At 46.1% G+C, this 24,004-nt stretch overlaps 3 protein-coding genes across 4 annotated transcripts; all 3 read right to left on the minus strand.

Moving 5' to 3' along the window:
* Positions 1-108: 108 nt before the first annotated feature.
* Positions 109-5,544, minus strand: LOC139050745 (uncharacterized). 2 transcript variants are annotated; one of them, XM_070527455.1, is made up of 4 exons: positions 5,403-5,544; positions 3,284-3,464; positions 2,642-2,783; positions 109-1,429 (listed from the first exon to the last, which is right to left on the minus strand). In XM_070527455.1, exons 1-4 carry the CDS (start codon positions 5,497-5,499, stop codon positions 1,340-1,342), a joined length of 510 nt encoding a protein of 169 aa, XP_070383556.1. In that variant the 5' UTR covers positions 5,500-5,544; the 3' UTR covers positions 109-1,339. The 2 variants fall into 2 exon arrangements, with proteins under 2 accessions (XP_070383556.1, XP_070383557.1); XM_070527456.1 differs by lacking the exon at positions 109-1,429 and adding an exon at positions 1,709-1,838.
* A 2,735-nt stretch (positions 5,545-8,279) lies between these two features.
* LOC139050843 (putative nuclease HARBI1) lies at positions 8,280-10,856 on the minus strand. The gene is made up of 5 exons (XM_070527636.1): positions 10,605-10,856; positions 10,320-10,535; positions 10,102-10,243; positions 9,318-9,575; positions 8,280-8,407 (listed from the first exon to the last, which is right to left on the minus strand). Exons 1-5 carry the CDS (start codon positions 10,854-10,856, stop codon positions 8,280-8,282), a joined length of 996 nt encoding a protein of 331 aa, XP_070383737.1.
* A 1,803-nt stretch (positions 10,857-12,659) lies between these two features.
* LOC139050897 (uncharacterized) lies at positions 12,660-18,479 on the minus strand. The gene is made up of 4 exons (XM_070527715.1): positions 18,186-18,479; positions 16,466-16,646; positions 14,282-14,426; positions 12,660-12,846 (listed from the first exon to the last, which is right to left on the minus strand). The coding sequence occupies exons 1-4, from the start codon at positions 18,325-18,327 to the stop codon at positions 12,760-12,762; spliced, it is 555 nt and encodes a 184-aa protein (XP_070383816.1). The 5' UTR covers positions 18,328-18,479; the 3' UTR covers positions 12,660-12,759.
* Positions 18,480-24,004: the final 5,525 nt, after the last annotated feature.

Here is a 24,004-nt window from a genome sequence, read left to right on the forward strand (position 1 = left end):
TCTTCCCTTTCATACTGGCAGCCACAGCATGCGAATGTTTCAGAGCGGGGAGGTGAGGAAAACAAATGTTTACTCTAATTACACACAGACTTCAGAGGGTGCGGCGTACCCGGCGTCAAAGTGCTGAGGATGCACAACGAGCTAGAAAAATATACGAAGTGCCACACGAGCTAAAGCACACAAGGACAAGTTTTAAGACGAGACATGTTACAAAAACGGGGGCTAATAGCTCTCATGAGTGTCTTTTGTGCGCGATGCAATTCTTTGAAATCTTTCTTTGTTGATTTTCTCAAAAGCTGTTATTTTGCAGTTCTTTCATACGCGAACAAGCGAACCTGTGTGCTAATAGTATTTTTTGTGATACATTGCGCACCTATTTTTCACATTGTTGGGTGGGCAAAAAACCGTAATAAGTAAAATCGTAGAACAAGTTTTGAATAGGGCGCCCTTTTAGAGCAAGGCGTGTCAGTTAGAAAAGCACATTTTTTGGGTATTTAATCACTGTGACCTGAAGATTCACTGAATCTGGTTATTTTGGTTCATTGCACAGTTCGTAGGGTCACTTATATTGCTGACTAAAATAATTTTGTGGTGATGAGGCGAATTAATATTATCAGTGTTGGCGTGAGACCCACATTTATTAGTTGTATTGTATTGTTACATACTTTATGAGGCTGTTGTTCGTCCAAAAAGGTAAGCTCTATAACACAGACTTCTACTATGTACTCATTATCTTCTAATTTATTTTTTTAGGGGATCTTGGCCTCATGCCTTAACACAGGTTGCCCCATTTCATCAAAGCTTGATGCAGAGGTGCAATCATCCAGCACAATCTTCAGAATTCTTGTTCAGAAGATATGCCTTTCAAGCTAACCATCTTGAATTCGTAATTGAGTACGTAAAAAGGTATAACTTAATTCGTGTAATTTGTTTACTTAGCAATTCTATTTAGTAATGTACACCATTTGGAGCAACCCAGCTCAAAGAAAAGAATTTTCATGTGCCACTGGATATTTTTTCAATCTTGCGTGAGTTCAAATACAACCTGGCATATTTGGAGCTACACCAAATCTATCGCAAGCGCTTGGTTTTGACTTAATACTTTGTTTTCATTCACCTTTCGGCGTATAATTTACGTTAGATTGCAGTACCTTGTGCCTGTTTTGAATTCAAGCTAACAGCTGGTGCCGATTGTACAGGTCTCTACAGATGCACTCAAGATATGGGGGACATATTTTCGCACTTGGACAACCGTTATGCTGCTTGAAATAAACTTTGACTTAATTTGGCTTTATCCGGGGCCAAGCAACGCAGTGGCAATCGGAATAACCGTTTTCTTTTACTTTAGTGCGAGATAAACATGGAACGTCTTGCATTCCATCACTTCTTTCCCATTCATGGCTTCGAACTTCACCCGAAAGGTACCATTCTGAAAAAGAATTTAAAAAATAACATTTCTCATGTGCGCTGGGGAATGACCTACAAAACGTGAAGAAAGGCATTTGAAAAAGACTCACTGAAATACTCCAGCACGGTAATACGTAAATAAAATTGGAAAAATACGCAGCAAATGGGCGCTATTTTATTGGTTTCCCTGTAATTAGAGTATTTTTCTTTTCTGTTTAATCTAGTTCGGTTTTAACAGAGTTTGTTCCTGTTTTTGCATCACAGCGTAGCCGATACGCACTCGTGGAGAGGTGTCCTTGTCTTGTCTTGTCTTGTGGCCTCGAGAGTGGCGCGTACCCACTATGGGGGATTGGCCAAGAAGCAGGCGGTTTTCCGCATGGTTAGAAGTAGAGACAATCTAGATTTGTATAGTGGAGCGTGGGACGATAGTACTGTAAATTAGAAGTTTAATTGCTTATTGTTAGGAATTCCAATAAAATAAGTAAACGTAAAGAAATGAAATAATATAAATTATGGATAATTTTAGAAATTCAGCAAGGTACTCTTTTTGTGTCTCTGATGAAATTGTAAACTGCTAGAAAAGCATCCCTGTGGCTGGATCCCAGTGAAGTCGCCCCAAAAGAAAGAATGGTTGGCGAGGATAGCGAAAGGCTAAGTTTAGTCCTTGTTTTCAGACAAATGAGAACCATGCCAGTTGTTGAGTGGCGTGATCATCCTTCGTCATGCCGTTTTGCCCCATTGACGTAAGGACCTTCGTAATATAGGTCTGTTTTTGAACAGTTCTTACCGCCATTTTGTGGAAACATCTTTTATGCAAGCGGTTGCACTTTCTTAAAGAATCGCTATGTCTTCAATTATTAAACAGACATTGTGATCTAGGTGACAGTCAGAGTAAAAAAAATGAAGCTATGCAGGCAATATAGTATGTATGGCAGATAACCGGTGGTCTATTATAATTGCATAATGGGTGCCAAGGGAAGGGAAGTGCAGTCCAGAACGGCAGAAAATTGGAGCGTGCGATTAGATTAGGAAATTTGGGGGTATAGCTAGGAATCAGCTAGCGCAAGAGAAGGGGTAATTAGAGATCGCTGTGGAGGATGATAATGATGAGAGTTCGCGAAATAACCTTATCGATGATAGCTGCAAACTAATCAAGCTCTCGTAGGAGTTCTCGCTATACTGACATCGTGCCTGTTTTACTTAAAAAATGTGAAGGTCTCTAAATCTTACTCACCCCGCGGACGTACTTCGCAGCCGCTATCACCGGCAGCTTCAAGTAAGTCTCGTACATTCCGGGTAAAATAGGACAAGTGTTGTTCCAGCCAACGCTTCCCATCTTCTCGATCTCCTTGATGCCTCCGCACAGTTTGTAGGTGCTGTGCGGGAGTGGCAAAAACACAATGCAAAGAGAAGTCCTAATCACGCTAACTTCTTTACCAGTTACAGAAACATAAAATACTGCTTATAAAGGTAATTGATGGTACATAAAATTCGTGAAGCAAGTAGATATCAGTCAGTACAATTTCCCATAACTTTCTTAATGATATATCGCAAAGGTGGCACTGCGTCGATAGTCTAGCAGTTCCGTCAAGCTAATCAGCGCGTTAAGTGCACCTTCTAACAAACAGGTCAAAGTTGCTCTTAAAGTTAATGATTCCTAAATCATGCCTAAGGAGCATTGTATGTTTCTATGTCCGTGGAACTGCAAACCTGTAGGTTGTGATTGCTGGCGTTACTGCGTACCGATGTTAATTTTTCTTTACCGCATAACGCTATGATCCTTCTGACAGATGGCACCAAAGCTGTAATAAATCAAGTTGTGAACAGCTGTGACAGCAGAAAGTGAGATCGACTGCGCGAATCACGCAGTCCTTACCAGCTACCATAGTCTTCGATGCAAGGCATTCGGACGTTGTAGGAATTCCACATCGTGAACTTTAGAGATGGTTCGCCTACCACTTCTTCCAGGAGCCGCCCACTAAAGTTGAGCTTCATATCATGGCCGAGCGCTAGATCTTCTACGACCAAGTCCTTAAGTTCCATGGCTTTCTTAGTAACTGCAAGAAGGAGACACAAAGTTATGCAACTCAGCAAAGCTTGTCGGTGTTTGGCACACATGCCGGTGACTTTAGCACAAAACAATTCTGAAGTAAAATAGATATGGGCCGGAAATTTTTCTTTGTAAGTGCATCCTCAAAGGCGAGATTACGAAGCCACAAAAAAGAGTGTTCGTTTTTAACCAGGTTCTATGTGTAGAGCACCGTGGCATCCTCAGAAGTCGCGAACTTTTCTAATGCTCGTGAATATTCTCGAATGTGATAAGAATAAGGGGATCCGACGGGCCCGAATCTTGTTTGGCAAAACCTTATGAAAAAACAACCACAATGAATCCGAGATAGCATAAGGGTAAATAATTGCTGTGTATAAATAAAATGTATAAATAATACGAAAGGGGGAAACGAAAGTTGACAAAAAGACAGCTTGCCGCAAGTGAACATGATTCCACACCTTTTGCATTGTCTGGAAGATGTGAGATGACAGGCCTTTGTGTTTAGTTAGGAAAAGCTAAGCAGAGTAAAGAAATGACGAATACGGCCAATAACATAAGAGCATGCCCGCCCATAAAACTCCATTTTGTCATCAAATCGCACCTTCGAGCACCAAGTTTATGCACATAAGACAACGATAAGCATCAAGTTGGGGACATGAAGTGATTTGAACGAAAAAACCAGCCAAAACCACAAAGGACAAGAGAAGAAGTTCACGACTCTTGTCCTTTGTGGTTTTGACTGGTTTTTTCGTTCAAGTATGTACCAACTGGCCCAGATTTCAACCCCTCTATGAAGTGATTAACATGGTCAAATATGTCGCGTCTCTGAAGCCAAAGCATCCATAAGGGCAATTAAGAAGGGTGTAGGATTTGGCTTATTGGGGAAACATGCTTTAAAGTTCGAATAACAGCGCAAGGACAGCAGACGGGACAGAAGAGAGGACAGAGCGCTTACTTTCAGCAGTTTATTTTCTTTTCAGAAAACGTCGCAAGTCATATAGCCGCATACTAGCGCACCAACCATGCGCAGAACGCCACGACAAAGGCCCACAAGATTGTGTGGCTTTGTCGTGGCTGGGTACACCTTCTTGTCATCGTTTAATTTGGCGTGGCTTCGTCGTGGTGTTTTGCGCATGGCTGGTGTGCCAGTGCGTGGCTATATAACATACATGCCTTCTGAAAAGAAAATACGCTATTTCTCTTCTGTCCCCTCTGCTGCCCTTGCGCTGTTATTCACACTTTAAAGCATGAGGGTACCATTGTCAAAATGTTGGCTCCAGAGACGTCCCTCGTTTGAGCACTGTTGATCAAAAACTGTGCACGTACCATGCAAGGGCTTTCGCGAGACACGAGAACCCCCAACCGAGCAACAAGATTTGACGTCCCATATCTAGAGTAGGAACACGAGGCGACGCAGTTATGGGGTTCGAAATAATTTCGAATACTTTGAGTACTCCAGCCCACAACCAAAGTTTGGTAAACGAGCTCTCTTTTTCTTCTGTATTTGGATTTCATCTACACGGGAATGAGCCTGCAGTTATCCGGAATCGAAACCCTGACCTTGTGTTCCGCAACAAAACTGCGTACCACTGAGCCATTGCCATGGGTTACACAAATGAACCAACAGGAAAGATGGTCAATTATGCCACTATACCATACGCTGGTGTCACAATGCCAATGGTTAAAGCTGTGGCAATCTGTTCGCAGACTGTGAAGTCTGTGGTTTGCTGTCTTGGGGTGTACGGTACCTCTGTGTACCTCGAGACTTGATACACTGTGGACAAAATAGCTTCTGCAACGTCTCGAGAAGGCACCTTGCTGGTAAGGATATATTGCTAGTGCTAAGCAGAATATCCTGCGCACAGCCCTGACTGAGCTCCTTGCCAGCGTGGCAATGTCAGATTCGCTCCGACAGCGCGAATGTCAGTCAATAGCGGGGACTCACAGCGGCATTGCGTCAACTCGGGCCGTTGGGTTTCGCTCTGGCCCATTGAAAGCGTGGACGCGAAGAAGAATATCGCCACCAACGGGAGTGTCAGCATCGCTGGATGAAGAGCGTCGCCAAATGCCGTGTTTGTGCCAGCAGAGGTTGCTTCTTCCGCATACGTTGACGTCTCATGGACTTAAAAACATTTCACTGTGTACTCTGAAGCTTGGGGCACCTGTGCTACGCACCCACCAGGAAAACGTCTACGCGATGAATGGGAGACATGCGTTGAGTGATTAACGATGTCTCACCTATAGCGCGTGCCGTAGCTTTTTTTTTATTATTATTTGTTGCAAGCGCAGCATTGGTTCTTTTTTTCAAGTGCCCAAGCCATTACTGCTAGTCTGGCTGCCTCAAAAAAAGGTAAATTATTACTGTTTCCGTATTCATCCGCTGTACGAGATATACCCGTCGCTTCTATTTCAGCGCACCGGGGATCAAATTGATGTTGAGCGCCCACGTGCCTGGACCAGCCGTTTCAAAGCTTCCTGCTTTATTCGAGCAGCGAGACATTGCAACGGTATTGCTCGTGTCATCACCACTTTACCTTCGCGAGCTCGGCTTCCCTTGCCGATGCCGTTTTCACCCATGCTTCATAATTATCGAATACCTATTCATGATAATTATTTTACTGTTTCTCCTTCTTTTAATAATTTTTAAAGGGTGCTTCATTTATTCATTCACATATTTATTATTTGTCCATGACCTGCAATACCCGTAGGGTGCATAGGCCATTTCTTAGTGGAGTGGGCGCATTGAAAGAAAAAAAAAACAGTAAGGTAAAACTCACCAATAGTAACTGAATCTACAATGGCAGTCTACAAAAATAATTTATAGGGCATACAAATGGCTGAAAACAGAATAAGAGCTGATAATTTCAAAATGCGAACGATAAGATCACTTGGAATCACGCGGCAACTTCGATATTGGCAGTGCAGCGGTGAAGGTGGTCAGAGTCCGAACAAGGGGCGCGATAACGTAACTCTATTCCAAACGAAAAGTATTCCAAACTCCGGCAGTCAAAATGACGCGGCTGTTTATGCGTCTGGGGGCGGGAGCCTGCGACGTTTTTCAATCTGGCCAATCAGCAGCCTCCATCGTTGCCGGAAGCATGTTTTGCTTGTTCTTTACTTGCAAGGGCACCGTACAGCAACTAAAATTTAGATATAAACGCCTATAAAAGAACAATTGTTTGTCGCTGAGAGTAAAACTGCTTTATAATCTTTTGACGCAAAATATGTTGAAGCGCGCTTGAACGTAAACACAAATATTTCCCTTTTTCGAGTCATAGCCACACATGCGCCAATCCCGCATCCAATCCATTTCGCTACGCACAAGTAAAATGGCGGCTACATGAAAACAGCTGATCGGTTCTGTGGGCCGCACGTGGTGTATTTTTGTCCGTAACGCTGCCCGATTAGATAAAATCTCGGCGCCCGAGAGGTACTTTCACCCGAGAATAATTTTGGAAGCTGTGAACATCATGGAGACTGTGAAACCCTAGTGCTCAGTGAGTAAACACATCATTCTTTCTTGTGCTTAATGACTATGCAGTAGCATCTGAACATCTGCGGTGATCGCATGGTGTTCACTTTTGCTTTTATTCACATACGATACGGAAGAATTGATGACGGTTGGCAGGCAGTACATCTCAACAGATAGCTAGTAAGTAAACTTTTTGCATCAACGATCGTAACTATCTCCGAATGTAGGTTCTCATTTAAATCGAAGGTGGTCTGTAACAGAGGCTCTTTATTTTCTGCCACTGCCTTCGCAGTGGCAGAATATGTATCACTGCCTTCGCAATGATGGATTCCCCCTGCGGGCTGTACAGATACTTCTGCTGGACATAACTTGCACTACAAAAGCATTTTTTTTTTGTTACTCAACGTGTTAATTTAACGTAACACTTATGTTGTGGTAAAGTAACAACACATTAAATAAATGTAACCGTTATCTTTTAACAGCACGGTGATATCTGAAACGGTACGATTCGCTGGTATTAATTCGCTGCGGCCCGGCGAAAATTGCGAGCAAGAAAAAAAATGGCGGCTCCACCGAAAAGCGCGCGTGTTTCGGCGGCACAGGCCACCATGCTCATGGAGTTTATTGAGCAGCACCCATGCTTGGCAAGAGATGCCACAAGCCTCTCGCCAAGTATAAGTGCTGCTCAGAAAAAGGCTCTGTGGGAGGAAGTCGCTGCGGCGCTGAACGCGGTTGGTCCGGCGCTGGCCGCTGTATTGGGCGCGCCTCTGTTACGACTGCCGGAGGATCGCGGCGCAGGTGGGCGCCGAGAAGAGGTGAGCCCGCGGCTAGCAACATCTTCGGAACGTATAAGCTCACGGTGTTCATGCATTTGCAGGAAAACGGGAGGCAGGAAGCTGGGCGGCCTGGAGTGCCGCGTGCTTGAAGTGCTTGGGAGAACCGGCCCAGCTTCCGCTCCGGTAGATTTTTTTCGCTGACGACGCCGAGGTTCGTAGCAATTTTTGTTGCTATGTGTACCGATTTGGGGCAGCTACACCGTTCGGTGGTGGTGAATATATTGCCGTTGTGTGCTTCTGCGTGTTTTCTTACAGTTCAGCACGCATGCCAGCACATGATATCAGCACTTTGCAGAAATTGAAATGCTGCCCCACTGCTGTTAAAGCAATGCTGTTAAGAAACACGTTGTGATGGATTGCATGGCTCGTTATTCCGTAAAGCATTAGTAAAGAGTTGTGAAAACTCTAAGTCACGAGTATGTCACATGCTGCATTAAGAATTTTCTGTAGAAATTGAAAAGCTATAAGTGAAATAGACATTGCAAGCAGTTGATGGAACCTAATCACATTACGTCTACTGCACTTTGTTGTTCCAGCAGAACAGCTCCAGTGACGAAGAGCGTCCTGCTGCCGTTCCAGTGGCCCCTGCCCCACCAGTAGCTGCCCACGTGTCGATTGGCACCGAGCCGAGCACAAGTGGCACTGCACGTAAAGCACTTCAGCAGCTATTGCAATACGAACACATCACTTAAAGCAACAAAGCAGTGTCTGTTAAAACCTTTTAAACAGAAATTATGTATTTCTATTATTTACGTGGCAAAGAAAAAGTGCCTGCCTAAATGTCGCTGCAAAATGGAACAACATTCTGTTCGACTATTAATACCATTTATAACGCAGCTTTTGTAGCGTACAAGCTGAAATTACTATCAGTGCAGCATTTTATATAGCTGTAGTGCCTTTTTGTTGACGCAAATTTACTGTTCATTTTGCGAATGGTTTGCGGCTGGAATTACTTTTCTGGGCATCCACCTGATAATGAACCAGTAAAACCTCTACGCAGGACGGAGCAAATTTCTTGACAGAAGATGACGAAAGACAGAAGATGAAGAAAGATGACAGAAGCAACACCAGCAGCAGCAAAGCATTTGGCAAACCCCAGTGGCCCAGAGAAGTGGCTACAACATTCTGCTGATGAACACAAACTGTTCTATCCACAGGTACTAAATGAAAGGCCCTCATGTAGTGTCACAGTGGAATGATGCAATCATCTCCGGTAGTGACAGCTCACTGGCAGAGGAGACGTGAAAACGCTGGTTATGATTGAGCAGATTCGATAAAGAAAACAGCACGCTATCCAATGATTGCACACAATTCTTCACATTTGTTCCTGCTCTCTATTAGGAATGTAGACAGCAGTAATAAACATCTGCCTGCAGTGTGAGGCACGTGTTTAGTGCTGCTGCCTACGCAGCCGCCTTCGCACCCTGTGAAGGTAGTGCTGGTGCTGCTGTCGAGTCGTGCCAAACGATCTAATAACATCCTCCCGGGCAGCACATTTCAGGTACATTATGCGTGCTGCTCTCATTCGGGGAACTCAGTGGAGAGGAGTTGCCATTTTCATTATCACTGCTGCTGTTGCTGTCATCACTGACACCATCAGACACGTCACCTTCATCAAGACACAAGTTGTGCAACACTGCACATGCTGCAACGATGTTGGTAGCATGGTCTGGTTCGTAGTGGAGGGTGCGGTACCGCTGAAGGCAGCGGAAGCGGCTCTTCAAAAGCCCAGTGTACTGCTCCACTATGGACCGCATGGCAACATGTGCAGTGTTGTATCTGCCTTCTGTAGTGGGCTTGGGAGGATGACCTGGAACCGGAATCAGGAGTCATGGTTCCCAGTGGTAGCCGCTGTCAGCTGCATGACCATAAAAATGGTATGAAATCTCTATACAGAGTTGAGTAAGCGAAGCATGGGTCATGTAACATACACCTACTACAGAAAGGCTGCAATAAAGAAATATACAGGCTGAGCACCTGACGCAGCTATGATCACAGATAACAATAGCTGGGACGTACATAGTAGCATCCCTATTTGCAGCAAGGCAGCTCTTCTCGCGAGTTGTGTGGTCTTCATTCATAAATGACTATCAGTGTAAAAAAGAATGTGACAACACATGTGCGCTGTACACACATTAAAAATTAGCTTAAAGTACAGCGCAGGCGTGTTGTCACTTTATTTCGCGCAGATACCATTGAAAAATTTCTACATCTTGCCTATACTTAATAACCTACTATAACATAAGCGGTTCGGGCTTCATATTCTCGTACGGCGCAAGCACGCTTTACTGCAGGCTGCCAGAATTGCAACTCTATAAATTTTTCCCGCTGCTCACCGAGGAGGTGCTCACCGACCTTGGCAATATGTCCTTCCTGGAACCGACGACGCAACCGCGTAGTTCTCCAGACGTAGGCGTCGTGGTCTGACCCCGGTCGCAGAGCGTCGACGGCGAGGATCCGCATGCCTGCGTCGCAGGTCTGACGAGAGCGCGCACAGCATAAGCCGCGCGCTGCTATATGGCGGGCAAATTACACAAAAAATTAAGATACTTACGAACATTGTCTTGAGGGCGTAGTAGCCTTTGCAGCACATGAATGCCGCCTTCTGCTCGCCCTTCGGTGCGATGATGGCGATAAGGCTGCCGTCCACGCATACGATGACGCCGGGAGCGGTGCCGCATCGAAGGAACCCTTCCTTCACGGCCACCTTCTCCTCCAACGTCCTCGGGAAATGGACCGACTTGTTGCGGGCCCCGGCGTGGACGATCGCCTTCGCCACGCGTCGCAAACACTAGCTGACCGCAGGCTGTGTCACCCCGATCGTCTCCTCGCTCCCTACCGAAGCTTGAAAGCTGCCCGTTGCGAAGAATCGCAACGCGCACAACACTTGTCGCTCCACCGACAGCGCTGTTGTTCTCACGCCTCCGACTTCCTCCGCCACTTCCTTGCACAGCCACCGCGCAGTTTCTTTGTTCAGGCGAAAGTGCCGCCGACGCAGGTCATCTGGCATGTCAAACGTATCCTCGGGCTCCCTCGTCCCGCGCCCGGGCTGACGAGCCGCCGCCGCCAACGCAATCAGGAAGGCAGCCATTTTCTATTCCAAACGGAACGGGGCAGTCGCCAGTTATTCCACGATTTCGGCGGGTTTCTTCGGCACAATTAAGCATAATTAGTGCGTAAACGTCACATTGACGTGTCGGTTTTTTATCATTCCTGACGTCGCTTGACAGGCAGGCAAAATGGGTGCGGCCTGAAAAATTTGGACCAATGACCGAGCGGTGATGGCCGAGTTGGAATGAAAACAGAATCGAATAGTTTTACGTTATACCGGCAAAGGCTTACGTATTCAGCAGTCTCAGGACACTTTACTATAAGAAATAGGAACAGCGACGATGTTGGTAACCAATGCATGGTGACAAACATAGGTTGATTGTATGAAAGGTTCTTATATAAAAGCGGGGTCACGCAAGAAAAGTTTCTTGAGGTGGCTGATGAGTTGATGAGACACGGTGCACTTAAGATAAGCTGTTCAATGTTGAAAAACTGGTGTATGGCGAGAGTAGTAAGAAAATATAAAGTGAACTGATCGATATTGGACTCTGAATTCCATCGACCGTGTAGTGTAGGCACGGGCCCCAGATCGCTGACTAATAATGAGACAATCAATCAACTTTATTATTGTTCTCAGAAATAATCTGCCGGAATTGACACTCTTCCAGAGCAACATGAAAAACTCTCGATGTAGCTTTCTGTTGCTCAGTACGTGGTACATAAAAGTTTTTTTTTTCCGAGCAATAAAGTAGCCCGCATATATATGCAAAATTGCCACAGGGGGCATTTTTGCCAGTTTCGGCAATATAGGCGCGATTTTCCTTTGCATTATATGGCCTCGGTAGTCTATGGACAACCTGTGTAGTAATTGCTTAATTTTTGTCGACTAGTTCTCATAAATAATTCGTAGAGGAAAGTCAAAGGGCCACTACAGAACAAAATCACCAGACTTCATCGGTCCTTTTATTTGCAGCTTTGTGGACGTTGTTTGGCCAAACATGAAAACTTCGCGATTTATTATGGAGTGAGTCCACTGACATTCTGTAGAATCTCTGAGCTCATATTTGCCAGTACTATAGTTTTCCTCCTTTGTGAAATTCTGCGTCCTATAACGAAGGGAGCGCTACCCAAATGAGTAGAAATGGGCATGGTCTGCTCTATTTAAGCGGTGCCGAACCACGCTTATCCAATCTATCTTTATCCTTGAGCATTTAGTTCTTAGGATGAATGCCGGTCATTCTGGCCAAATTTTAATACAATGGCAAATAAAATTAAATTCTCGGACTTCAAGTGTCAACACCGTAGTGTATTCTGAGGCCCTCCTTATTGGAGAACCACGAATTAATTTGCCACCTGGCGTTCTTAACCATGCGCATAACTTACGTACACCCGTGAGCAAAAGTATACGGGTCGCAGGGTCGCCGAAAAAACTGAATTTCTTCGTAATTAACGTGCATAAACTGAAATTGACAAGTGCACTGGAAAGTTCGCAATGCCAAGTTTGTGCTGCAGTTATTAATATTATGTTGCATTTACGGGCAGATAAATGAATCGGCTTTATCGTTCAGTTCCTCGTCCGTATAGTTTTGCTCACGGGTGTACACAAGCGTTTTTTTTTTCATTTCGCTGTATAAAATGTGGCGGTCACAGCCACGATGAAATTGCATTCAGTAATTGCATTCAGTAACACATTGTCATAGCCATTGGGGTACCTTGGCAGATAGAGAATGCCACGTCAGTACATTTCTGTGATTGCAAGCTGTTACCCCGTATTCAAGCAACCGAAACCATAATTTTCAACAAAACAGGTTTAATAGCGATTTGCGGTTTTTAAGTCAATGAGTGGCCGTCGCGTGTCTGCGGTGCTTCATTACTTCATTACGCCTTACAAGGGAAACGCCGAAGGCGATAGCGCTCGTTCCTTCGACCGACCACATTCTCGCTCAGTCCTCGATGAAGACGTCGAAAGAGAGGCACTCAACTCGTCCTTTATCAGTGATTCCCTCCACCCGAATGTTGAATGTGCCGTTCTGTGAACGAAAAAAAGAAACACAAAACAAAGAGTTAGCTCCTGTCAACATCCGAATACAGAGTACTATGTTTATAGGGCTCCTTCAAGCAGACAAGTAACATTTTATTCCGCATTATAACGGAATGCAATGATCTTTCCTTACTACTGCGTGAGCAATTACATGAACACCCCAGGCGCAGTTCGGCCGTCGGCGTCGCCGTCGCCGTGAAGTCCCGTAAAAGTCCAAGGGCGATAAAACCATCGCCGCACGCTGTATGCTGTATGTGCGAGTGAAAGCTTGCAAGGGTTAGCCGGCGAACGCGGTTCAATCTCGCGTCCGCGAGCGAAGAACACGGACCGGCAATGTGCCCTCTACGGTCGCGCGCGAAGCAGGAGCGTCTGGCGAGGGAGGAGTGGCGTTCTTCTCCGGCGGCTGCTAGGCTATCTCATTATCCTCCTCGCCCACCGATCCGTACAGTGTGGAGACAACTGCGGCAACTACCGCCACGTCGGACACGCGAATGGTGGCGTTTACTACGGCGGGCCGGCGTAGTAAGGCCGGCGTAGTGCCGGCGCTCGTGTTTCTTGAACATGCATGGTGTAAGAGTGAGTGGTCTTGAAAGCGATCTGCGACGTGTCCAAAGTTCGCGCCCACGCTGGCCTCATCTTCAAAGCGATCTGCAATGTTTGCAGAGTGCACGTAGCGCCGGTAGCCTCGTATGCGCTGTGCTGTGCTGCCGCGACTTCTGACTCTAGGATTTTGACACCGAGTTTCCGCGCTCATCGAGTGAGATGTGTTCATGTTGACCTGTGCGCGTGGCACCGTGCATGTTAATGTAGTTAAAACACGTTGGTGCGCTAGTGGGTTTGAATACATGATAGAGCGCGTACGCGCGACTGCACAAGGACGCAGAAAGAAGCAAACAGACAAAGACAGTGCCGTCTCTGTGTATATGTTTCTTCCTACGTCCTCGTTCGGTCGCGCTTACACATTCTATCATTGTTAATTTAGTTGTTAAGCGAATGTTTACAAGTTTATCCGGCCGCTAAAACTACTTTCCTTACTTCGTTCAGCTATTCACTAATTCCATCGCAAGCGCTACTTCGCCTTTCGGTTGGAACGCCGACTTTGATGAGTAGTCGAGCACAAGTGACAGAAGTGCATTCAGGAGTTGCTACGTCATCGGGCTAGTACTTTAATGTCCCGGTGGAGTCTTAAGTCGTGACCTCTGATAACTTCAATTTATAAATTACTAAAGGTTTGCTATCGATAATATAGACGTCTTAGACGTTCTCAAGAATTAATCTATCACTTTATCTTGACTAAATATTTGCCTTTATTGTCTCCTTAAAAAAACGTGCACTAAACACGACGAGTGCACATTTGTATAAGGAAATGATTATCCATGGTAAATAGCGTCGAGTCGGTTTGTTAAGGCCGTGTGCACACTTACCCCCATTACGAGCCGGACAGCAGGGATGACCTTGAGAAGTATCGACGACTGATAGGAGCCCATTGGAATATTCTCGCAACTATTGTTCCAGCCAGCGCCGATCATGCGCTCGGTCAACTTCGTGCCTCCGCAGGCCTTGTATGTGCTGCAACGGGAAAGAAAAGGGGTGCGTTTAGTGCGAGGATGGCTTAACCTATAAAAGCCCGTATCATTTCTGGTGGGAACTCTTAAGCGAAGCTTGAGGAACACCGCCCGCATGAGCGAAGCAGCCCTCCAGCGACTGCAGAAAATCTTGAAACGTTGTTCAGTTTCACCACTCCGTCGGCAAACAGTAGATTGATGTCTTCAACATTGCTTTATATTTATGTTCCAAAGACACATATCTCAGGCTTGCAAGTGAGCGGGGCAAAGAAAAATGTGATGCTATGGTAATGTGAAAATCAGGCGCTGTGCATCTATGGTAAAGGTATGTAGCACTTGGCGTATGTATAAATTACGACAAGGACTACATGCGACAACATAGAAAGCGGTCGAAGAGGAAAGAAGCATTAAGTACTGCGCTCATAAAGCACAGAATCCCGTAGGTGTAATATTGCACAGTATTTCGCGGATAGTTGAAGGGTGGAATGATACCGGTTCTCACGCTTGTAAATGCATTTGTGTACCTGGAATCATACCGCCATTTTAGCTTTAAAATTAGGCAGAGGGCTATCGGTAGGTATAGAGTAGCTTTAGGTGACCATCACAGCGCGAGAAATAAAAAAACTCTAGGAGGATCGTTTTCTTCATTGTGTGAAGTGCGAGATGAACAACAAAAAGAAGCTTCAGTATGACGAACGGTTAAAAGGCAAATGGGGGACAAGGGTTGCAAGAAGAGAGTTTCTATGCTCACCTGTATCGCTGCACTGTATATATCGAATAGTAAAAAAAAACAAGAGCGTTGGATTGCAAGTAAACATGGATGTCAAAACGGAGCGCAAAGCGTACACACTAGAGGGAATACCGGAGAACGAAAACGCAAGGTAAAAAAAGCATCAAAACTATGCAGGATGGCTAAGCAAGACAATAGCGAATAATTTTTTTTTTTTTGTCAACTCAAAGCAGTGTGCTTAACTTTATGGGGTCAGGGCTGAGAGCTAGAGGACTTATAGGCTGCAAATAAAAGCTTGACTGCGTAGATGAGATTTTCGTTGCTGCAGATGCAAGCCAGGGATAGGATAAAACATGTCTTAAGAGTGATTTCGTTCAGCCTCAATTCGACGAGGCAAACGCAGACATCAAGGAAGCATCGCCATTTAAAGCTGCAAGTGGGAGATCATTACGCAGAAATTACAGATAAGGAGCAGGACGTTCGGAGATAGGTGGAGAAAGGAGACAGGATAGACCCGTCAGGGCTTGAATATATGATTCACCTGTAGTCGTAATTTTTTTATGGTAACCTAACATTTGTTACCATAAGTATCTATCTATCTATCTATCTATCTATCTATCTATCTATCTATCTATCTATCTATCTATCTATCTATCTATCTATCTATCTATCTATCTATCTATCTATCTATCTATCTATCTATCTATCTATCTATCTATCTGCCCATTTATCTACACAACAGTATATTCCTTTTTTTTTTGTCAGGTTTGGCGCTTGCACAAGGCAACATATATTTCGTGCATTACAAAAAAAACTAAACACCTGTGGTCAGTACTCATCCGGTTTGCCTCGCTCTCATTGTGCTTTTCTCGCTGTGTATATATATATATATATATATATATATATATATATATATATATATATATATATATATATAATGTCCTGTGCCGGATCTTTCAAGCCGATCATCTACTACTGATACTCACATTCGTGGTTTTGTAATGAGTGGCTATCTGTTTGTGGCCCCCAATTAATTGTGAATGTGAATATTCCTGTATTTAATGTTAGGGGAAAAAATTGTGACTATAAAGATCGCACGCTGGATTCCCAGCATTTTGTTTGGAGCGAAATGCAATAAAACACTACTTATATTGAAGCACAGGTAAATAACCGAAGGGAATCAAAATTGATCCGTTGCCCTCCCCTATAGCGTTTCGCATAGCTCCAGTGTTACATTGGGGACACTAAATCCAACGAATGGATCAATCGGATTGAGAAGGTAATGTGCGGGCGTTTTTTCTTGCACCACTGACCAGGAGCCGAAGTCGTCCACGCAGGGAGTTCGCAGCCCGACGGAGTTGTGCACGGTAAACTTCACGGCCGGGGAACGATCGCCCTCGCGGAGGACGTCGACCGTGTAGTTGACACGCATGTAGCGGCCCACCTTTGAGTCCTGGATGGAGAAGTCTCTGAGGCGAAAGCCATGCTTTCCAGCTGAAAAAACAACAACATAAAGGGGTCGTTAATTGGGGCAGTGGGAAGCTCTGTGTACCAAGCCACTCGGGCCAGAGTTACATATTTGCTGTAAAGTCTACAATCTGTTACTCAGCGCCTAGACTCAACCTCGGTAGGCTTCTGTCGATGCAGCCCACATTGAGCTAGTTGCGGGTCGGATGACGGAACCACTGACTACAAAGCCATGGCGAACAAACACAGGGACCAAGCAATCGATAAGCGTAGGCTCAGCTTTATGGCAGCGCTTCTTTCGTTATTTCTGCCAGTTTCTGTAGTCACTGGCAAAAGATGGCTGCCCCATATAGAGGTCTGCCCATACATCGTCCATACATGTCTTGTTCATACATCAAAAACTGTGACATCCCAAAGTATGCGTCAGACGGTTCGGAAGGCTTCGGCTGATATCTCCGTCCAAACACACCAATCGGCCGCTTTACCATAACGCTCTGGCCAACATATATCAGCGCTGACTTTTTCCACAGTGCTGATAAAACGTAAACGGAACCGCAGCGCGCTTCGCCACAGGTATCGGTGACGTATCTTTTTAAGACTGATAATAAGCTGAATGTTTGTGTTTAATAGGAATCACGTCATAACTGATCGGCTTCAATTCTGCTATTGAGACACGTACGCTACAGTTGGTAATTAAAAAGTTAAGTTGGTCGTACATCGTCAATTAGCTAACATCACACTGATATTGCTCGTACAAGCAATGCATGAATCTTCAGGTAAACCGAAAGCTCATTTGAGAGGGCTCACTTTGCACTATTCACTGGCGTGTTTTAACATGTGTATTTTCGTACACATCCCAATTTTCAGCGTACTGCCACAATTTGTTTTTTTTGTCAACGTATTCCGCAGGACAAAAGAACAGAGTGTTACGGCTTCTATCATCCTTACGTACATCATCTGATTCGCCTAACAAATCACTCAGCAGCTCGAGACATATCACTAAGACGACAGGCCACTCCTGAGAGTATCGCTTCTAGCGGCATACGAACATTCGAAACTTTTGAATAACCAATTGAATAGTGTCCTGTTAAATTTGAGGTTCTAATCGAACAGTCACTATTTGTAGACACAAATATCTTGGAATAGTTCTTCAATACTTCAAACTGCCAACTGTGCGTTGTAAGCATAAAATTGGAGCAAAATTACGGTAATTTCCTCGTGGGCATAGTACACAGACATAAAACATGAGAGCTTCGTGTAGTATAGCTGGCTACATCGCTTAGGGTGCAATACCTTAGTGGCTATACATAGATCCCTCGCAGTCCTCGAAGAGTACTGTGCATGAGAAGTAACAGCTTGTTTGATGTAATGACAGAAACTTGTTAGCGTTGACAATGCTTGGATATGAACATTGCTTTCTTTAACAGCTGGGTAAATGGATTTTCGTTACTCGAAAGCTATTCGACAAAGTATTCCCTTTCCGATTCGCTTCTGGCGCTATTCGATTTGTATGTAATTCGGTCTCAAAAACATTACTGATCGTCCACCTTAATCCGGTCCACTTACTCATGCACGATGTCACTTTGGGCCATTGTACAACTTCTGTACCGGCGCGTAAAGTTGCCGTGACGACCACCGCCAGAGCCACCGCAGTCAAAGCCTTGATTTGGGACGCCTTGCACAATCGCCGAGAAGTAGCCAAAGGCATCTCTTCCTGAACCGGATATGCACTCAAAAAAAAAAAGAAGCTCAGTGACGACAATGCCCAATAAAAGCGCGTTCCCGGCTGCAAAGCCGCACACTTCAATTCACAAGTGCCAGTGCTACTCGGTGATGAAGCAGGCGCTTTGAACAGTGCCTAGTCGCTGTACACTTCGCACCTTAGCATCATCGTAAATGCCATTAAAAAAAATAGTTACACTCGGTCATGACGCTGTCGTCTGTTTTTCAGCGCCATGGCGCCTGCATAGGCTATCAATATTCTTTACTGACTCCCTTTCGCGCCATGCACATAGCGTGAAACCTATCAGAACACCCGTGCGCCAGCTGTATTTGCCTTACTCGAGAAAAGTAGACGCTGAAGCGCTATATATATATATATATATATATGCAGTGCCTTGTATATGTGTGCTGTGACTTTGTATTTCTTTCCACAAGTTGCCGCTCTTCTCTCTTCCTTCTGGGCCCCTTCTCTATTGTGCCTCCCGCCGCCCGATTCAGCTTGCCCTCTCTCCTGCTACAACGGCAGCACGCGCACTGGTGCTGCGCAGCGACCGTTTTCTTCCTCCTTGCCTTGGGCCAACGGGAACCTAGCTGCCGCTACTTCCCGCCCCCTTCACTCTCCGACTTACGTCTCCCTCCTCCTGTGTGCTTCTTTCTTTTTCTTTTCTTTCTTTTTCTTTTTTTCTCTTCTCACTGACCGTCTTGCTCTACATACATGGGACTCCGCCTTCCTCTTGCCCTGCATAGTTGCCAAAGGCAGCTGTAAATCTGCCAAAGCGCCGAAAGTCAGTCACTGTCACAACTGCCTCTCTCGGTTTGATGTATTTGAGAACGACCGGGCACCCGGTTGCGTGTTTCTATTTACACCCAAGCCCAGCGCTCCACCGCTGCGCCACCATGCGCCGCTCGCGTGTACCACGTGCCTAGGTACTTTTTCCCCAAAGCTCCACGGCGAGCGCCCTAGATCCTTGTAGGTACTTGGTGGTACTAGGCAGATGTTATGCCTGGGCGCGCACAATCTGCTCACCGAGCTGTCGCTAAGAGAAAATAGGTTTTTCAAAACAGGCCGCCTAGGCTGCTTCGAAATAAGAGTTCCGTGCGGAAGCTGACGTAACACTGGACGACATTTCTTACAGTTTGGATAAGGGGATAAAGGGATGTGATAAGAAGTTGGTCGTGGTGTGCGAGTCGCTTCGATCTACAAAAGCTGGGATAATCGGGGGGCATAGAGGGTTTCTCGCACCACCAGCCACATCATCGCTGCGCTCAAGCTTCCTTTCCTTAGTGACATCACTATATCTCTTCCAGCAGAAACAATAGCAATGCGCTGGCGCCATACACGACGTATATTAAACGTCCAGGTACAAAAAAAATCTCGCAGGAACTCGTCTGGGAGTTAGACTATGCGTAAGCATTGTGCCACTAGCTCATCTCCGCGCAGCCCGGTGTCATCACCATTGTTATGTAACATGATTAGGCCATTACTAACGACAGCTCAGTGGCGACACGAACTGGTGCCGACGGCGGCGCAAGGAGCATTGATGACGCAAGCAAAGTACTGCAGGTGGAGGGCCGAGGTGCGCTGATGACCGTTCCGATCATTTTATAAGCCGTTATCGCTCTTCAGCGCCTTATTCATCCGCGTGAAACCATTGGAAACTTATAGTGTGTCCGGTATTCCGCTAAACGGGGGTGGTTTGGGCGGATTGCTGGATGGGCGGGAGAGCTCAGCCAGACAAACACAGAGCTAAAACTGTAGTAAGCTACTATATTCTGCTTCGCTGCTGGTGCAAACTTTTGGCGGTCACCTAGTTGTCCACACAATTACGCCACATTCCAAAATTTACACCAACAGCTAAGCAGAATACAGCAATTGGCTCCATGTTTGTGTGGTTGAGCTTGGCGCCAACAGCTGGCGCCACCAACCTGGCCGCTGACGTTTAGGCCCCCGTTCACCCGGCAAACCGCCCGCGCCTGCCGGAATACTGGATGCTCTAAAATTCTCTATTATTGAGCCATGAACGTACTCAGGCGGCGGTTTCTTACGGCAATGCCGCGTGGGACGCAGCTTGAAAGCGATCTGCGATGCCCACAAAACAGTGCCAACAGCTCATAGCTTCGCGCGCTGTGTTCTTGCCGCTTACATAGTCTTGAAGAGACGCGGGCCCGCTTAACTTCAAAGCGATCTGCGAAAGTTGCAGAATGATGCGCTTCGAGCAACGCCAGCCCTGTGTTTTCGCCACTTCGTTGCCGTTGAAGCGGAAGGCAGCGCAAAGGCAAATTCGTTCGCTGCTGCGGGCGCTATCTCGAAAGCGGTCGTCTTATTACGGGGTGGACGAAGGAAGGGTTGCCTCTTTGGGTAAGCATACAATTGTTTAAGCATTAAGAATTAAAATTTACCTATACCGCCTAAACTCTGCGAAAGCGGGCTGGCCCAAACACACCGCGCGTCCTGGCACAGCCAAGGACGCAAAACCAAATACATCTAGGCGCGTGCCATGGCGCTTCGCCGAAAAAGTACCTAGAAATGTAGTACGTGCGGGCGGCGCATGGCGGCGCAGCGATCAAGCGCTGGGCTTGGGAGCAAATAGAAACACGCCACCCGGTCTGGTGTCTTCACTACCAGGCCCGAACTGCCATTTTCTTGTAAACCCTGATGAAGATCGGTCCACCGATCGAAACTATTGAAATTAAATGCTTGTTCTGTTTACCTTCTACCACCACTCAAGTTATATATATATATATATATATATATATATATATATATATATATATATATATATGAATGTGTGTGTGTGTTTGTGCGTGGTGTGTGTGTGTGTGTGTGTGTGTGCTTGTCTGTATGTGTGAATACACAACCTCTAGTATAAGGTAGGCCACTGGAAGCGCTGAGCAATAGAGTGCCCCAAAAGCCGAACAAGATTTGGCGCGAACGAGTCGCAGGCTAGCGGGTTCAAGTGTAATTACTTTCACCAATAGTCAAGGTTCTCGACCGTAGCTAAGGTAACGAGAATAAGCGCCCGTTACGCCGACAGCGTTCATATGACAGCAAAAGATAATGCGGATTTTGAACAAGGCGAGGAGGATCTGTCTCGCTACATATCTATTCTTTACTGTCTCGCTCAATTTAAGTGAAACGCCCTGTGCATGCTCCTGCGAGAGATTTCGCTCCGTCAAATAAAGCGATTGCGCCTAAAAAGCGAACACTGCTCGTCCTAATCGTTCGTAGAAGTTGCCGTTCTGTGTCGGTCCGAACGTTGGGCTGCTGGACAACAAGATGTCGCTTCCTCCCCGGGTTTCCTCCTTAAACATAACACACGATTCTTACCCCCCTCCACCTCACCTCTAAATTTCAAAAAAGAAAAAGAAAAATATAATAATCGAAAGACCTACGATTCGCTTTCACATTCTTGAAAAGGATGCCTCGTAATCGCTGCAGGTTCGCTGTTTGTGTCGTCATGCGAAACAACGACGGACCTCAATTCCACAGTATGTGATAAACGTTAATTTTATTCACCGCCAGTTTTTTTTAACGTGCCCGCAATGCACAGTACACTGGCGTTTTTGCATTCCGCCCCCATCGGAATGCGGCTTCCTCGGTCGGAATTGAACACGGGACCTAGAACTCAACAGCGGGGGGTGAACTGTATCCGAAAAAAACCACACACGTTGCATTAACGTCAATGGGACGTTCTTGGTTGAACATAAGCCACATCCACGAGGTGTTCCTGTTTACCCATTGTATTATCGCTCCCGGAATCGACAACCGGTCGTCCAAATTATGTGGCAGAAAGGTTGCCTGCGTTTACCACCTGGGTGTTTGAGCGCAGACATGTCAGATTGAAACTCCTCATAACTGGTCTGCCGTGAAAGCCACGGACACACCCGACCGCCTGGCATATAGCAGTGCAGTCTGCCTAGTGCTCGCTGTAACGATATTACATTCGCAGCAGACGCGGTGTGACACATTAAACAGGCAGAACGCCCTCACATGAAGATCAAATACATCGTGTCTGCACGCATGTGCACATGCACGCGCAAGTGGAAGTGCAGTGTATTCATTCTTCAAGGCATTCCGCCAGCCACAAGTGGGATACTGAATTCACGAACGTTTCAAAAGTAAGTTGCATCAACAAATGGGCAAAGTATAGGTACACGTATTAGCTGCAGACATGACAGTTTCAGATTGTAATTTCAACTAATTAAAAAACATAGCTTTGCCATGAAGAATTTTCTGGCACATAAAGCGTCTGGGACGACACCTGTGCTTATGTGGACCGAGAAAGGTACACATGTCAAGTTGGGATTTCATACATTAGATGGCATGTGATCAAATCTATGAGAAAGCAATCACCGCATTGTCTCGATAGCCCAGTGGTGTAGGCACTGATGAATGGCACTTGATCGCCTGCGGTAGCCTCGACCCGCAACATCAGCGGCAGGACGCGGAACCAGAAGCCGTAGGGATCGGCAGAATAAGCGCACCCTTCACTCGTACTCACTCGCCAGTATTTTGGCGGGTTATGTATATATACTCACTCAAGCTCCCGTCCACTCACACTCATCGGCACTCGTTTTCACTCGCACCGGCCAGGACTTGCTTTATATTCACGTCCACTCAAACTCACTGTCACTGACTTTCGATCGCACTTGCGTCTACTGGCACTCACTCCCCCCCACCTACGTCCTCCCAAACTCACCGGCACTCACTCCTATTAACCACACGTCCACTCGTGCCATTCGTCATTCACTAATGATCACTCCCAAGCTTGTGGCACGAGTGCGGAATGAGCGTGAGTCAATGCGGTACTCGGGAGTGAGTATATGCCGAGCTGTGCCAGTGGCGGCTGTGCTTGAGCACATCCGGGGACCTCGCGACTAACCATCAATCGCATGGCGACGCACAGCTGCGTACCCTTAAGGCGCAAATGCAAGCTCCCAACAGTAGAGCAAGGCGAGAGCAGAAGCGCGTGTGGACGAACTGAGAGATAGAAATGTTTTATTACCGCGGGAGTGTCTTTTTCTGTACGTATCGCCTGCAGACTTCTGTTTCAAGGAAACTACGTCATCGCCCGACATGGCTCAAAACAAGAGACCAAACATATGGAATCAGCTTATGCGTATAGGCACCTGTGCTACCGCTACGCATGCGCCATTCGGCGGCACTGTTTTCTGCGGAATTACGCAACGGCACAACAAACGGCACGTAAGTTACCTCCCCGCAACAAATAAATATAAGCAATCAATACCCCCCCCCCCCCCGGCATATTGTATTAGAGAAATCTCTAATAAACCAAATAGATTTATTTGACTGTTTCTCCCGTTAACGACTACCTGTCTATGGACCTTTCCCCATCTTCGTACTCGGACTTTCTCGGCTAAGCGGCTAAAAGTACCCGAGCTCGCTCCACCGAAGTACACGTTGCTGTGCTAGTCGGTTCATATTTGCTGAGTAGACCATAAATGTTATCGCTTGCCGGAAACAAGGAAGGACGGAAGGGAACAAGGGAAGCGCTCCCCTTGTTCCCTTCCGTCCTTCCTTGTTTGCGCCAAAGCGATCATATTTATCGTCTACTCACTCCACCGAGTTGCGGGGTGACTTCGTCGCCTGAACCTTTATGGCATACGAATGTGCATAAGCGTGCTGAGGTCGGTGGCAGCGC

The sequence above is a fragment of the Dermacentor albipictus genome, chromosome 10 (genome assembly GCF_038994185.2).
Source record: "Dermacentor albipictus isolate Rhodes 1998 colony chromosome 10, USDA_Dalb.pri_finalv2, whole genome shotgun sequence".
Classification (NCBI taxonomy): domain Eukaryota; kingdom Metazoa; phylum Arthropoda; class Arachnida; order Ixodida; family Ixodidae; genus Dermacentor; species Dermacentor albipictus.